Source organism: Haliotis rufescens, unplaced genomic scaffold (genome assembly GCF_023055435.1).
Source record: "Haliotis rufescens isolate VD_foot unplaced genomic scaffold, xgHalRufe1.0.p SCAF_2, whole genome shotgun sequence".
Lineage (NCBI taxonomy): Eukaryota > Metazoa > Mollusca > Gastropoda > Lepetellida > Haliotidae > Haliotis > Haliotis rufescens.
In genome coordinates this window covers 16,614,547-16,632,147 of record NW_025963890.1, presented here as the reverse complement: position 1 = coordinate 16,632,147, position 17,601 = coordinate 16,614,547, and the positions used below count along the sequence as shown (strand labels likewise).

Here is a 17,601-nt window from a genome sequence, read left to right as displayed (position 1 = left end):
TTATTTATAGTAAGTTTAGTAACATATAACTTGATTATATACTCAATACCACAAGGCACACCAAGGTGAATACGTCAGAAAATGTTATAATGGACAGATTTCTAAAGTGCTTTGTCTTATATGAAACAGACCGAAAATTGTGTTTAAAACAAATAAACTTTGAAATAATGACTTCCAAAATAAGGAGACTCAACATGAGAAAATGTTTTTTTAATGATATAATATATCCTATTGACAGTGTTGTAACACAAGAAGTAAAAATTATTTTCATCTAACAAGAGAATAGCGAGTTTCAGTCAGTAATAATAATAGGTCTTATATTCTCATAAGGGTGTCACGGGGCATGATCGGGACAAATTGAATAGTGGGAGAACTCAGCCGTGGCATTTGTGATTTTAAGATTACTGACAAATGAGGGGAGACCACCTAGGGTTACAGGCCGCCTAAGCCACATTTCGAAAATAGATAGCCAAAATTGATGTGGCTCGCGGGGCAATTGTTACGGTTGCGTGATTTTGGAATGTGGCTCTCGTGGCTATGCTGTCAAAACATGCTTTGTGATTCTAACAGGTTACCGTATTTAACAAAACAAGCCTTGTTTTCTCATTTTTTATTCAGATCATAACAGGGATAATATATTCATCAAAACATTACATTGATGGATATCATGACAGGTCATATTACATTGTCACATTACAGGTCACGATTGTGTAATGAATTGTTGTGTAGCACATCTAAAACACTGACAATGTTTGCACTTACATGTAAGACGCAGATGTATTACGCTACTGCATGACCTGATGATGCCGAACACTACCATAATGTCATAAGTGCAGATGAAGGAGGTCGCCCACGTGGTCAGCATATTCCATCTCACTCAATGATGCCTCCTCTGCCCCTTTCAATGAAAGCCAGCAAGCCTTACCACTCCACCCGATCCCGTTATTCAACTCTTACGACAATCACGGGTTGCTGAAGACCAACTCTAACCTGGATTTACACAGGACGTTTGACCTATGAGACACACTTGTAAAAACATTAAGTTCAGGATCTTACAAAATGAGATGATAATAAATATCACACATTTACTGAAGCATAATAAAGAGCAATATTGTCACATCCTCTCATACACATTCAAACTCCTCTGATACACATTCAAACTGTCACGCTATCTATACGCACCTGCTTACTTGCATACACACCATACAAACACGCAACTACATATAAGCATATATGCATGCATACGATTTGCATAATTATACACGCCGCAAATGCAGTCTTCCGATATGTATATGCGCACGCACGCACGCACGCATGCACGCACTCGGGGGGGGGGGGGGGGGGGGGGGGGGGATCGGGGGATGTAACAATGCCGAGGTTATCATCATCATCATCCTGCTCCTGGTCCTCATCCCCAAAAACAGCGTGGCGTGGCGTGGCGTGGCGTGGCGTGGCGGTGGTGTGGTGTGGTGCGGTGTGTGGTGTGGTGTGGTGTGGTGTGGTGTGGTGTGGTGTGGTGTGGTGTGGTGTGGTGTGGTGTGGTGGTGGTGGTGGTGCTGTGTGTGTGTGTGTGCGCGTGCGATGTGCGTGTGTAGAATTGTCCATTAGGGTAAGTGTAAGTTTCACCACAATCCTTTATTTTTCAATTCATTCAGGTAGCTCAGAAGTACATTTGCTTTCGCCACATTCATCCCAAGTCCATAATGTTCACCATCAAAACTCGTCATTCCGTCAGTCATGTTAAAGGTGTCGAAAACTGGAATTTCCCATGATTTAAGGAAAGGATCAATGTTGCCATTGTAACGTTTAACACTCTCATAAGACTGAGCTAACAGTTTCGGGGACTTCATCATACCTGGGGCATGGCTAGTTGCCCACAGAACCTTTGGCCAATATCTCTTATTGCTCCTCTTGTAATTCAGTGTTGGTAAAAGAAACTTTGTTTGAACTAGTGTATGATCATAGTTATTATGAATTCCTATACCAACCAACAGCAATGACTTGCTGTTTAAATTGATAACACGTTGTTTCAATTGCTGGCCATGGTCTGCAGAAAAGAGGTACTGCATTTCCAGTTTAACTGTACCATTACAAGCTTGAAGAGTGTACTTCAGATGCAGTCGACATACTTTCTCTGTGAACATATCCATTCCGCTGCATAAATTTCTTATATCTGAAAGACACCAAGCAAACATTTATTGAGAAACTTTAACATATTAATGCAAATACACATTTAAGTACACAACATAAACTCATCAATACATTTTTTATTTCACCCATTGCGGTTTTCAAGTGTGTATGTTACCGTCAAGCATTCTCGTTAAAGTTGGCATTGTGCGTTGAAAGAAGATATATTTTCAAAAACCACACTTTAAACTGCATCTTTTTCTAAAGTAAGCAAAGCTAAACATATGGCACGTTCTCACTTACCCTGTGGAACATTATCATTCATAGCACCATCTTTCATATTCCCTGTAACAAGCAGTACCATAGCTGTATATACATGACGAACAAGAGAATCCCCAACAAACAGAATCGTGCTTCCGCTGAGGATGCTGCAAGCTTCGTGGGGGCTGTGTTCCTTGTAGCCATGTCTTGGGTCTGAAGGGGTCCAGGTGGAATATTCAGCATGTTTCTGGTTCCGCATGTCATAGCAATCAGGACACACACATTCCTCCACAGACTTCATAGCACATTTATTGTTGAAGCAGCACGGGGTTGTTCCTTTAGGATCACACAAGGCTTTAATAAACCCAGCAGCTTCAGATCCGGTGTGGGTAACATTTCCACAGAGACCGTCAATCCTTTGATAATTCTTTGGTAAGCGGAATCGAGCATTTGCGTTTGAAAGAAATTTCATTATATCATCATCTTCCTTTTTTGTCAAAGGACGTGTTTTCCAGTGTCCTTTCAACAAATGAGACAGTGTGCTCAAAGATATTTCATATGGAGAAAGAATTTTTGCATTTTTAGTAGATGGAGGATGCTTTGCAAATCTGGTCCAAGTAATGAAAATCACTGTTGTCGCCACCACTATTACTAGCAGTTTCTTCTTTGACCCCATGGTTCCTGAAACCAGCAACAGAGGAACGAAGAGGAGAGAATGAGTCGATTGCCCGATTACAACTACATAAGCATGTTAATATTAAACACTATCAAATACAAGGTGTTCGCGAAGAGGTGAGCGTATCCTGCCCCACAACTGCCATTCGTCACAAAGACATACAACGACAAGTCAAATGTTCACCTGAAAAAAAGTCAAAATAAAGAGTTACTTAATTTTGTATCAATGTTTACCATACAAGGTTTTGAAGATGATTGAGAGCAAGCATCCTTGATTATCCGCCGAAACAGATTCAACCTGTCGCAATGGGCAAGATAGATGTGAAAACTATTTGAATGGATCAGTGAAAAACCAGTGATGACACCAGGTGCTCGCGAAAAAGGTAAGCATATCCTTCCCAACCGATACCACCCGTTATTTACACAATTGCATAAACACGGCAGTATGTATTGCCTGACGCCGCATAGCAGTACCCTACCATAAGAAGGAGGCCTACATGTATAAACAATCCAGACGATCAAGTGATCGATGGAACAGGAAATCCGGTGACACGATGTGATTGATTTTCAAAAAATATGCACACCTTTTTCATAACTTTTGTTTCCCCTTTCAAACTACACCAAATGGCCCGGCCGGGCCCGTGTGCGAAATACGCTTCAGTCGGAAAGCGCACGTAAAATCTCCTAGTATAAGTAAGTAAGTAAGTGTAGTATGGGTGACTGGGTGAGCTGTGTTTAACTGTTTTTACGCTTTTAGGTTTGTTTTAGGGTGTTTGTTTGTCTTAGCTAAGAGATTTGAGAGTATTTGGTTTTTTAGCGGGCTTGGGTGTGAGTAATTTTAACTAAGTTGTGTGGGTGTGTTGTTATAATTACCGAGGGTTGCTCTTGGGCTGGCTAGCAGTGGGTACTGTGCTGGCTTGGGAGGCTTGGCTGGGTGAGAGTGGCTTGGTGGCTGGAGCGCTTGGATGGCTTGGTAGGGTGGAGAGTTGTTGCTAGCAATATGCTTACTTACTTACTTACTTTGGAGATTTAACGTGCGCTTTCCGACTGATGCGTATTTCGCACACGGGCCCGGCCAGGCCATTTAATGTGTTTCCGAAAGGGGCGAAAGTGGTGTGTGCAACCCAAGAGGGGGCTTTAGGGGCTGCTTATATAGAATTTGGGAATTTTGAGATTTGGAATAGATGCCGATGGGGTAGGGGAGGAGAACTAAGGGAGCTGGGTATGGTGGATGTTTGTGTGTTTATGTAATTTTGATTTGGTTGATTATAGTGTTTTTAGATGCGTTTTATTAGTTCCGTTTTGATTAAGAATACGCCTAAGGCCTTGAAGTTTTCTAGTTTATTTTGTGGGTTTAGTATTGCTTCTAGAGTGAGCGCCTTGTTTAGATTGAGGGTGGTTTGTAATGCGGTTCGATGTGTTAGGTAGTGTGTGCAGTAGATGAGTGCGTGTTCTGGGGTTTCTAGTTGTTTGCAGTGTGGGCAGTTACCTGTAGTATGTTTTTTTATTTTTTTTAGGTGGTTATTTAGGTTGGTGTGTCCTGTTTGGAGTTTAGTGATTACTCTGTCGATTTCTTTGGATGGATGGTGAATTTTTGGTTTGGTTAGTGGTTTGCTGAGTACTTTTTTTATTTGGCTATTTGAGTTTAGGTATAGGTTATGCCATTTTTTGGTGATTTTTTGCTTATTTACACTTTTAATTTCTGATTTTGAGATGGGTAAGTTTAAGCTTATTTCTGGGATTTTGAGGGATATTTTAGCTGCCTTATCGGCGTTTTCATTACCGTATATTCCTACGTGGGCGGGTATCCACAAGAAGGTTATTTGTTTGCCTGCGTTAGTTAGGTCGTTGGAGCTTTTAAGTATTAGATTTATTAATTGAGGTCGGTTTTTGGTATTTTTGTTTTGGAGGGCTTGCAGTCCACTTAGGGAGTCGGTAAGTATTAGGATTTTATTGTGGTTTTTGGATTCTTGACTATGGAGGGCTGAGGCCATGCCCATTAGTTCTGCCGTGAATATTGATTGGTTGTTTGGGAGTCGGAAGGATTGTGTGGTTTTAGTTGGTTGTGTGGTATGGACTCCGAAACCTGTGTGTTTGGAGGTCGGATCTGAAGATCCGTCCGTGTAAATGTGACACCAATTTGGCCAATTTTCGTGTATGTATGCTAGTGTGGTGGTTTTAGCTATGTTTGGGTCGGTTTGTTTATTTATTTGGCTAGCTAGTGTTGTGTCTATTTTGGGTATTTTAAGTTTAGGGGTGAAGATATTTGATTGTTTGCAGTTTTGTTTAAGATTTTTAATTTGGTGTTCATTTAGGTAGTTTGTTATTCTTTGGGATATTGGGGTAAGTAAGGGGTGTTTACGGGCTAGAGCTTGGTTTTTGGGGCTGATATTTTGGTTTATTAAGTTTTGGATTAGAGGGTTTGATTGGGATGCGGCCCAGAAATTTAAGCTTAGCTGTTCCCTGCGTAGACTTAGTGGCATTTCTCCTGTTAAGGCCTGAAGTGAAGTGTAGGAGGTGCCATGTTGGGTGCGTGTAATTAGTGTCAGAGCCTGATATTGTATTGAGTCAAGTTTTTTAGATAGGGAGTTGTTTAGGGTGTTGTATATGGCGCAGCCGTAGTCTAGTTTTGATCTAATTAGTGATATGTAGAGTGAGAGGAGGGTATCTTTGGAGGCTCCCCAGTTTGAGCCAGTGAGGCATCTTAGGGTGTTTAGGTCTTTACTGCATTTAGTTGTTAGGTTTTGGATGTGAGCATCCCAGGTGAGATGTTCATCGAAAATAAGTCCTAAGAATTTGGTTTGTTTTTGAAATTTGATTGTTTGGTTGTTTAGCTGGAGGATTGGGGAGGCGGGTTTCATGTTTTTATGTTTGAATACTATTCCTGTTGTTTTTTCTGAGTTAAGGGAGAAGCCCCATTTGTCAGCCCATTGTTGTATTTTATTGAGAGATTTTTGGAGTAAATTTTGGGCCATTTTAATGCTTTTAGTGCGGATCCAGAGGGCTCCATCATCCGCGAATTTGGATGTGTTTATTTTAGGGGATAGGCCCTCGAAGAGATCGTTTATCATTATATTAAAGAGTGTGGGGCTGAGGATACTGCCCTGGGGAGTGCCATTTTCTAGGGGACACTGGTCCGATAGAGTATGGTCTATCCCCACTGTTATTTTACGTTCGTTTAGAAAGTCCTGAATGTAGTTTATTATTTGTCCTTTTAGTCCTATTTTTTTAAGTTTTTGTATTAGCCCGTTGTGCCAAACCATGTCGAATGCTTTGGAGAAATCCAGAAAGATGCCTGTTGTGTATTGTTTGTTGGGTTGTCCTGTCTTGATGTCCTGTTCTAGTCGGGCGAGATTATCAAAGGTTGAGCGGCCAGGAGTGAAACCGCTTTGATCTGTGTTTATGATGTTATTTTGAGTTAAGTAGTGTTGTAGTCTATTTTTGGCCATAGATTCCATTACTTTACATAGGTTTGAGGTTAGGGATATTGGTCTATAAGAATTTGCCTGGTTAGTTGGTTTATCGGGTTTAGGGATAGGGATGACTAGTGCCTGTTTCCAGGGAGTTGGTACCTGTCCGTTTTGATAGATTAGATTATATAGTTTAAGTAGTGCCTGGAGTAGGTTGGGGGGGGGGGGGGGGGGGGGGGGGGAGTTTTTTTATTATTTGGTAGGATGTTAGGTCTAGTCCTGGGGCAGTTCCCTTTTTCCTATTTTGGAGTACGTACTGGAGTTCTTCCATTGAGTAAGGTTGGTTTATTTCGAGGTTATCATTGTTTTTGTTGAAATTTTTCGCTGAAGTTATTGTTGCTGCTTATGGCCGAGAAGTGGTTTGCTAGGTTATTTGCCTTTTCGGTAGGGTTGGTTGAATTGTTTATGTTGGGTGTTTTTTTGTGACGTTTTAAGCCTCTAATGGCGTGGAATTTTCGCCAGACTGTTCTGGCATCTGTGTGATTATTTACTCCTTCACAAAATAATTTCCAATCTTTGGTTTTAGCTATTTTGACTAGTTTTTGGACCTTGTGGTTTAGTTCGTGAGCTACCGTTATATGGTTATGGTCGCGTTTGGCTCTATTGAAGGCTGTTTTACGTTTGCGTCTAGTTTGTTCTATTTCCTCGTTCCACCATGGTACCGAGGGTTTGCCTACGTTATTTGTTTTATAAGGTATTGATGCTTTGGCTGCGTTAATTATGTAGTCTGTTAGGTTTTTGCAGTAGATTTCTGGGTCCTTATTTTCTAGTTTGGTTAGGTTGGCTTGGTTGCAGATATCCTGAAATTTGTCCCAGTTAGCTTGGTTATAGTTGAATTTTGGTTCTAGGTTTTCTGTTTGGGTAGGAACGTTTGTATTGCCTATGGTAATGTTTATAGGCAAGTGGTCACTACCTAGTGGGGCGTCGTGAACTTCCCATTGAGTACTTTGGGCCAGATCTGGGGTGCATATGGTTAGGTCGATAGCCGACATTTTATGGTTTTTCTTATCGTATCTAGTTGGTTGGTTATTGTTTAGGAGTACAAGGTTATTTGTTTCTATCCATTCAGAGATTAGTTTGCCATGATTATCTATTTTTTCATCTATGCTCCAGGTGGGGTGGTGAGCGTTAAAGTCTCCTAGGAATAAAGTTGATTTATTGCTTATTTGCAGTAATTTGTTTAGGTCCTCAGCTTGAATATTTTGTTCTGCCCAGTGGTATATGTTAATGATGTTTATTTTTTGGTTTTTGAGAGTTATTTGGATGCCGTTTGCTTCTAGGTTTGGTGTGTTTATTTTGATTTCTTCATAGTTAATGTCTTCTCTGATTAGTATTATTAATCCTCCTGCGGCTCTAGCGGTTTTAGGTTTGGCTCGGTCTGTTCTAACTGAGTTGTAGTTTGGTAGAGTAAATTTAGATTTTTTTGAGAATTTGGTTTCTTGGATACAGGCAATGTGCGGACCCTTATCTTGTTTAAATTTTGCTTTTAGTTCGTGGCCGTGGGAATTTAGTCCGTTGGCATTCCACTGAAATATGTTTAGGCCTTCCATTATTTGGGCTTTTAGTGTTTGGAGGTTAGGTTTGATTTAGGCTAGGGTTTTTACTTGGTTGAGGTAGGGCTAACTAATTCGAGGCCTATGCTGAAGAATTCGTAGGTAAGGGTTGTCAGTTTAAGCTTATTTGCTACGGTATAGAAAGCTTTAGTGCTAGCGTTTGGGTTTATTTCCTTTAGCATGTATGCGAGAAGGATGGTTAAGTTGTTTAGTTTGTTGTTTGACATTTGCTGAGACCTGCGTTTAAAGGTTTTGGTTTTTTGGGGGGTTGAGAGAGTTATTTCGTTTATGTCTTCCTCGGTTGTGCATTCATATTCTTCTGTGTTGTTAAGTTTAGTTTCCTCACATTCCATGGGGGTGGTTTGCGTGCGTGCTTGTGTTTGTGGTAGTGGTCTGGATGTGGTTTCCTTACTGTCTAGGTTTTCGGGTGGTGATTGCTTGGGATCGGTTGTTGTTGCCATAGCGGCTGTGGTTTGTATGGTGCCGGGTTGGGTTGTGGCGGGCGTATTGTTGCTTGTTTTGCGTGCAGGTGTGGATGTTGTGAATGTGCTAGTGGGGGGTTGTGGGATGGGCGTGTGGTGGATGTGTGTTTTGGGTGCTGGGTGTACTCTTTGCAGGATGCCATCCCATGCCGAGTTTAAGTGTGGGGTGTTGTTTGGTTGTGGTGTGGGTAGCAGAGGTTGTTTTGTATGCTGTGGTTGTCTTTTTGTTTGGAGTTTAGCCGTGTCGATATTGATGTGTTTGTTGGCCTGCTGTGTGAGGGTGTGTCTATGAGGGCAGTGGTTGGATAGTGGGGAATGTTGTATGCTTTTACAGTGTATGCACCAGGGTGTGCATGTCCCTGGGCAGTCAGTTTGGGCGCATTTCCTGCATTTAGTTTTTTGGAATTTACATTGATTGGCTGTGTGGTTGTATTGGAGACAGTTAGAGCATTGTTTAACTTGTTTTATGTATGGTTTGACTTCTAATTTAGTGGTTGCTCCGAAGGAGATAAATTTAGGTGCTTCTGGATATTTAGCTGATTTTTGGAAATTGATTATGACTATTGGTGTGTTTGAGATTTTACCGTTTCTATTTGAAGTTATTCTTCGGGTGCTAGTTATTTTAGGTTGGGGGTACATATCATGTCTAAGTAGCAATATGAGACACTAAAGTGTTATATAGGTAGATATGATATTATAATTAGTCTATAGATGTAAAGTATGTGTTGTAATTTTAGAAGCGCTTTGACAGTTATTAACACGTGTCGTGTCAGTCCTATGACATTCGCGAATATCCACTTGCAGAAAACATCCTGTGTTGGTTTAACATGAATTAGTAAAGGTTAATTAGGTATGCCAAACACGTTAATTAATGAAAGAAGAGTAGTCAAAACACTGTCATTTCGAATTCCTGCCCAGGACATCACACCCCGCACGCTAAGGTCGCTGAGAAACCTTCTCATCAAAGTAAAAACACAGTCAAGACACTGACTTTTGGGTATGAACTCTCGGTATGTAGCTATAATTATCTGTTTATTACATTGCTGAAGATACATTTTGATTCAAACTCAATTAAATGAGCAAAACTATCCGTTTCTGGACATTTGAGATCTGCCGAGATATGCACGTTTCGTTTTATTATTCTGCAATCCATATTTAGTATTACCCGCTGGCCCGGCTCGGCCCGACTTTTCTTGGCCCGACTTTTAGGCAATCCCTTCATGTACTCAACCATTTCCATTATTATTTTCACAAAAGATCAAAGATTAAAAACAGTTATCAAGATATATTGTACAGTTCTTTAGAAAAACATAATCTTTACAGGGAAACTGCCATCTTGATCTACTATTCTGTATTGTATGACATTAGATATATGCTCATGTACCGCCGCTGGTGGTTTAATTTATGACAAATAAACATAATTTGGTTTGAACCCAACCATGCGTGTGCTGAATTATACAGCGCCAAGCGTTCTGAGCGCCAACGAAGTTTTTCAAAGTAGAAATTCAGCAAAACGAATATTTATCAAATTTCTTATTGCTAGAACATATGCATGAACAACAAGTACTATAATCGGAAATATATTACATGTTATATAGGCACCCGGATGCTCAAAATCACAGTACAATGCTAATATCCATTATTTGTGTTCCAGCGAGTGAATACCAAATAGACAAGGACCAAACCAGTTCTACAGACACAGACTCTCTCAAAGGCAGCAAGGTGCATTATACAGTTAAATGAAAATTGGTCTGTATCGCATCCGCTCGTGACTTGATAAAAATGTCGGATAACTATTACATACATAAAGGTGTCTCGTCTGTTATTTCAAAAGACATGATTTTATTCTACCAAAACATAACATATGTATATATAATGCAGGGACGGCCCTTTATGTATCATTCAATCTTTAAAAGAGGCGATAAATAAAATACGAAACGAGCCATAATACCATGTTTTATGAACCAAGCAAAACCAAACAGTTGATACCAAACTGTTCACTCGTTTCCTAGAAATGGTACGGCACGGGGGATCATTTGGTATCCTATTTAAGAAATGAGCGATACTGTTGTTCTCTCATCTAAACTGACGTCCAAAAGAAACTTTACCAACTGAAAATATAAATTTCAGACAAAGTATAATTTTTTTTTCGATGAAGTGTATCTTAAACACATAACCTAAATACAACAATAGTGTATGCAGAAAATGTTAATCGTCTGTTACATGTTTGCGAGATAACACGCGAAAAAGTTAAAAACACGTGCACCACGGACAACTGCAAATGCACGTGTGGGTAAGGGTATAAAACGATTGCAACGGCAAGTCAGACATCCACAGTGATAAAAAAACACAAAAGAAATGCCACGACTCACAGTCGAACAACGTGAACGAGTCTTGGGTATGGTACAGATGGGAGCCACCCACGCCCATATTGCACGAACCTTCGGTTGCTCCCGTGTTGCCGTTACCAACTTGATGCAACGTTACAGACAGACAGGGCGGACCGCTGACAGGCCAAGAACAGGCAGACCCAGGGTGACCACGCCCCATGATGACCGGTACTTGCGTACCTTGCACCTCCGAAATCGCTTCCTGACAGTGACGTCATCGGCGACAAATGCCTTAGGTCACAGGGTTAGTCGACAGACAGTGGCCAGGAGACTCAGGGCCCATGGAATCAGGGCTTTTAGACCATACAGAGGACAGCTATTGACAGCGCAACATCGTCGTCTGCGATTGAGATAGGCCCGGACTGTACGACGTTGGCAACGACGTGACTGGCAGGGGGTTGTCTTCACTGACGAAAGTCGATTCTGTATGTTTAGGGCTGATGGAAGACAACGTGTTTACCGCCGAAGGGGTGAACGAACGGCGGCGTGTTGCGTGCAGGAGGTCGTACCATATGGTGAAGGGAGTGTCATGGTGTGGGGAGGGATCTGTGGGCAGGAGAGGACACCGCTGGTCATCGTTGACGGAAACTTGACAGCTCAGCGGTACATGGATAACATTCTTCGCCAAGTTGTCCTACCATTTCTCAAACAGCTGCCACGTGGTGTCATTTATCAGCATGACAACGCTAGAGCCCATACAGCCAGAATTGTCACTAACTTCCTCGCAGCCAACAACGTCAACGCCCTGCCGTGGCCTGCACGCTCACCCGACATGTCCCCCATAGAACACCTCTGGGGCTTGATTGATCGTCGTGTTCGACAACGACCACACTCTCCAGCCAACCGGCAAGAACTGATCTTGGCCCTCCAAGAAGAATGGCGTCAAATCCCACGTGACCTCCATCAGACGACTGACTTTTTCTGTGCGTCGACGAATTTTTGAGTGTATTGAGGCATTTGGTGGTCACACACGCTACTAATGACTTGTTATTGAACGTGAGCGATTGTTTATGTACTCTGCCTATTGTACATGATTCTGAAAGCTCGAGTTTTGTACCACACCCGACTTTGGGGGGCTCTGACGTCATTCTCGGTCGCGGTATGATTGTCACTTTCAGTGTTGATTATGTTGATATATTGATCTTCTCAATACACTTTACTTCATGCATGTATGTTTTTTGTTTTTTTAGCAAGAGTGATTTCAAACTCTGGTAAAGTTTCTTTTGGACGTCAGTTTATTTTAATCATACACAATATATCTCATTTGAAGCTGCCAATGAAAGCATGAACTCAATTACTGTGCAAATATAAGAGTTCATTTTGTATAAGTATAAGTATGAAGTTATCATTTTATAACTTCAAAAACTACGATGTGCCCACTGATACCGTCATTATGTTGACGGTCTGATTGTTAACAACCATGAGTTGCAATATGTTATATGATTGCTTTGTATAACATGGGGTCATGGTTGCTGTTCACTCTCATGGTACTGGATTCTTCTTTGCGCAATAACAAGAGTATCTCACTGATTGATTATTTGTTTTAAATTTAAGCAAGTTTTGTGCCTTGTGGAATTGTAGATGAAGAAAGAAACAAAAAAACAATTCGCATTTACATAAGTAAATGTTTCCTTCACATATTAGATACTGGAAGTACTATTCTTTCTTCTATTTATGCCATCATATATATATATATATATATACATTATTTTTAATACATTACCTCAGATTATACTTGAATTGTTTTATAAAAGTGTTAATTTCATTGGTTATGTTTTTTCAGTCTGTCACATATATGCCTATCTCTATGTTTTAGTGTTTTAATATTCCTGAAGTGGTTTTTTAGCTTCTCAGGATCAGGATAAATAAATTATGATATCATTTAATAGTTTCCAGAATTGGTTCCTGTTGTGATGAATGTTATTATTATACTGTTAATAGACATTTTAATTTCCATATGTGTCATTCACATTGTGAATATATCCTATAACTACCATTCATTCTTCTCCTCACTTCGTTTAAAAAGCGCAAACCCAACTCATTGAGCCTCTTACTCTGTGCTGACCATCAGTATAAATTTAAACCATGTAGACCACATGGGGGCTGACATGCAGTGTGGGTGATATGGCAGGAGGTATCATATTACCTGATGTTGATGGTATAGCTACATTTTGCCCAGAAGTAAATACTTGATTTTTCACAATAGGTTACGTTAGTGAATTGCCTCGATCTATGGCTTCCTACTCACACACACACACACACACAGATTAAAATGATTTGTTTATACCATCTTTTCGTATTGGAGTTTATTTAATTCATAATAAGAACCAATAAGTAATGATTTGCTTATCACAGTATGGATCACAGCAAAAAAAATGCAGTTTCCGGAATCCGGATACCTGCCAGATACCACCGGACACTTACCCAAAACGTGTCCGGGTATCCGGTGGCAGATACCTTGCCGGATACCAGATCCGTGGTATCCGGCATGGACGCCTCACCGGAAAGTATGCCACCTGGAATCCGGCACCGGATACCTCAATCTGGGTGTCCAAGGATCCGGCATGCATACCAAGGATCCGGCACCGGATACCTCATTCTGAGTTTCCAAAAACATGTCACAATTTGGGGGTGCATTTTGTTCAATTAAGTGTGAAACACCTAAATATATATTGGAAACTAACCAAGAAAATTGAACATTGCTGGAGGTATCCGGAAGGTATCCGGATGCAATTTTTCGAGATGTCTTATTTCTGGTAAATAATGTTAGCCTGGGCATATCAGATAGCTGTAGTAATATTCTGTGTCATTTTAGTTGTAAATATCCCCTTAAAGTTGAGATCTATGGGGATGTACTTTTGGAGAAGATACTTTTTTCAATTTCATCTATAATTCTTTTTAATGAACAAACATCAGTTCTAATACATGTATGATGATATCCTTAAATTTCATGTTCAGACTTCCAGATTGTTCTAAGTGAAAGAATAAACTCATCGACTGTGTGCTCACTTGGGCCTTTGGTCCTAGTGAGATGATAATATGATTATTTGTAAAGGTACAAGTACTTGTTACGAGCACACCAGCTTCATTTAAGTTTGAAACACAATATGCCTCACTCTGAGGGTGACATGTACCAGATTTCATCACACTACAGAGCTGTTCCTCAGTTACTGTGAAAAGTTTTACTGAAAGACATTGAAAGCTAATTTGACCTTCAATATCAGTTGCGACTATTTCAAAAACAATTGTAAATTGGTTCACTCAGTGTAATATTGACAAACATATGACAATGATAAACAACTATATGTATAAGAGTTGTTTACACTTCTGCAGGAAAAGGCACATTAGAGAACAAGAGTCATCAGAAAGATGACATATCCCCCCGGCAGCTGTCTGTAAAGTAACCACTAGTAAATGTGCAATTCTGTATGTAATGAGTCAACAGTTTAAAGTTCTTTAAGAAGCATACATTGTTTACCCACAAAAAATCCATCATGGTCGCATTCATATGAATGCCAAGTTTCGATCAAATACATTGAATGGTTTTCGAATTCTGCCCCAGAAACGAACCTCATCCCCAATTGAGTCTATGTCCAACTTCAACCCTTAAAAAGTTAAAAAAATAAAAATTAGAAAAATCCAAAAATATCAAAAGGCACCACTTCAGTATATGCCTGATAGCTTTGCGAAGTTTCGATCAAATACACTGAATGGTTTTCGAATTCTGCCCCGGAAACGAACCCCATCTCCAATTGAGTCTATGTCCAACTTCATTCCATAAACATTTTAAAAAATAAAAATTATAAAAATCCCAAAATATCAAAAGGCACCACTTCAGTATGTGCCTGGTAGATTTGCCAAATTTCGATCAAATACACTGAATGGTTTGGGAATCCTGCCCCGGAAAAGGAAATGATAACGGACGGACAGACAGACTGCCGGGGGATAAAATGTAAGTGTATGACCTTTTGCCAACTTCTATCCCCGCCCTAAGGAAGAGTTTGGTCATTAAATTTTTTTTTATCTGGCTATGACATTGACCTTTGACATAGCAGATCAATGTGTTATTCCAAAGATGTCCAAGCAATGCATGGTTTCATACGATAACTGTGGCTATCAAACTGAGGCAAAATATTGGAAAATCCCCATTTACACAGCTGGCTAAAGAAACATAACAAACAAACAAATTATCAATTTCTTTTATTTATTTACATTGAACAGTGTTAACGTGATGGTTCGTGATGCAGTATGCAAGTTCCTCCTTTTCTTCAATACTCATCATGCTCATAACAGAGCGGGATAACTGTTTGCTTGAAAGCATCAGCAGACCATGCTCACCAGTTCAGAGTTACTTGCCCTCAAACCTCCTTTTCCTTCTATATTGCCATGGAAAAACAGGAACCAGGATGAGGGGAGGCCAGATCGGCTCTATCCCTGTTGCATTGTGTTAGTAGAATGTGTGAACATTCTATTTGGTGTTTGGGTCCACATTTATAGACAAGTAGTCGCAAACATCATTTCTTTCAAGTGATTACCACATGGCCAAAGACAATAATTTCAACGTCCTTGAAGGGTCCCACTCCGACTTGGCATTGGTTGGTCTTCTCACATTAGCCAGACCAGCCCTTGTAAGTGTGTCCCAGTGTCAAATGGGATATAACTTCTCGGTAGGCCCCCATTGAAATAACAGGACTCTCCTCATCGCTGTCTACCAATCACTTCGGATATCTGGAAGGGGCCTTCCAGACTGTCAACCTGTCATCCGGGTATCTCAAGCTGGACTTCAGTTTCTGCAAAATTATGTATAAAGATTGTAGCAATAGAAAAGAATTGTTGCAACATGTACTTACAGATAAAAGGCAGCAAATTCACTTAATTTATCATCTTTGAGTTTTGTTATATACCAAACATTTGAAATATATATTGTTCCATGCTGATGAGTTGAAACAATCATTAACTGACATCTCTTAAAAATGTTCCTAGCAACCTATGCTTGCCATACAAGCCAAAGTAATAGATGAGGTAGCAAGTGGGCTCATTGATCGCTAGTAATCGTATCCAATAACATGGGATGTTGTCCATAACAGTCATCATCGGTGCGTCTGGATCGAGCTCATAACATTAATCACTGGTTTGTCTAGTTGAGATTTGAGATTTGATTATATATAATCCTTGTCATTTAGCTGAACTATTGCTGGATGTGGTGTTAAATGAGTGAATTGGGTTTAACGCCTCTTTGAACAGTATTCCAGTTATATCTTGGCATGTAAGCTTGATTTGGGAAGAAAGCCCGAAGTGATGCAGGTCTTACATGTTTACCATTTTGATGAAACCCACAAGCAAGTGTATGATGCTACCCTCGATTCAAACCCACGACCATCGGTTTCTGTGAAGCCTAAGAGATGCAACTATGCACAGCAAGTTGTGGTGCCTTTGATAATTAGGCCATCCATGCCAACAGGTGATAAAGAACAAGCAAACTGAAGAAATATTTGCAGAATAGCTACATGAACATGATGAACTAAACAGAATAATTTCAAATATTTACCACTCACTGATACTCTTCTCTTGTTCCTCATTGCTTCCCTTTTTCCATTGATGCTGTTCAGATGACTGACTCATTCATCCAGACATTCTGCAAACATAAGTAGCATTCACATTACAGAAATATCAAAACTGTACATGCTTTTACATTGAATTCAATTGAAAAGGCCCCAGTTGAGTTTCCAACTTAGAACTGTCCTTATTAAAATATTTCATCCCAAACATTCAGAGATAAAACATAACCCCATATTTAACAACTGTCAAACAATTATTTGACAACAAAGCCAGGGTCATTCAACAAAGACTTTACATTGGGAATCACTTGTTGCAAAAAAGATCCTCGTCAAGGTCAGTCATTCCATGAAATATTGAATTATTAAGTTATGAAGCTTATACAAAACAAGGACATAACAGTGTAATTATAAAAATATGTTTAAAAAAATAAAGTCTTTGGTGGCCATTATTGTAAATTATAGTATGTATTAGCATCCCACGAAAGTTAAGAGTTCATAATCGTTCCTAGATCTTTGTACTTTTCTTCATTATCTATAAAAAGCGGATCTAATTAGGATCATTTTCTTTTGACCACAAATCCATTACGCCCCTTATGCAAATCCTTGTCGTCGTAAAAAACAGTTGACCATAATACTAAAAAAAGAAACCTTGGCGTTTACGGTAAAGTATGTAGAGCAGGAAAATATTTAAATCAATCCGTTCCATAAGATCTCTGCACGAAGCCCTGCTACGTACCTGGCATCCGCATTTGCTGCCAATCGCCTTTCCAAATACTGTTGACTTTCGCGTTGTGGATGGCTCAGGGGAACTTCGGCCGGCATTTCCGTGGTGGAGGTGAATGAGAACATTGTATCTATACACGAGGTAAGCTTATAGTAATCAAGCATAACAGTGTATATCGATACACGAGGTTTGTTTACATCCATGTTCTAAAATGGCGCCCTGGACCGTAGGGGAATATGGGTAAAATGGCTTGTTCCGGGTTAACACTAAGCTGGGCCCCCGTCTCTAATATCACAATATTGTTTGGCGCAAGTTGACGACGCGCATAGAGAGCCGTGAACCAGGTTAATACGACATGAGC

At 40.1% G+C, this 17,601-nt stretch overlaps 1 protein-coding gene across 4 annotated transcripts in view; it reads right to left on the bottom strand.

Annotated features, from left to right (window-relative positions):
• Window positions 1-1,532: 1,532 nt before the first annotated feature.
• The window catches only part of LOC124135644, a 39,208-nt gene continuing 23,139 nt past the window's right edge, over window positions 1,533-17,601 (bottom strand). For 2 of the 4 annotated variants that reach the window (XM_046501075.2, XM_048399700.1), the window contains exons 2-3: window positions 2,431-3,247; window positions 1,533-2,173 (exon numbers count right to left, since the gene is read on the bottom strand). In XM_046501075.2, coding sequence (XP_046357031.2) covers window positions 1,623-2,173; window positions 2,431-3,064 — 1,185 coding nt within the window. In that variant the 5' untranslated portion in view covers window positions 3,065-3,247 and the 3' untranslated portion in view covers window positions 1,533-1,622. The remainder of the gene's footprint in view (window positions 2,174-2,430; window positions 3,248-17,601) is intronic. The other 2 variants (XM_046501076.2, XM_046501077.2) reach the window with 1 other exon arrangement.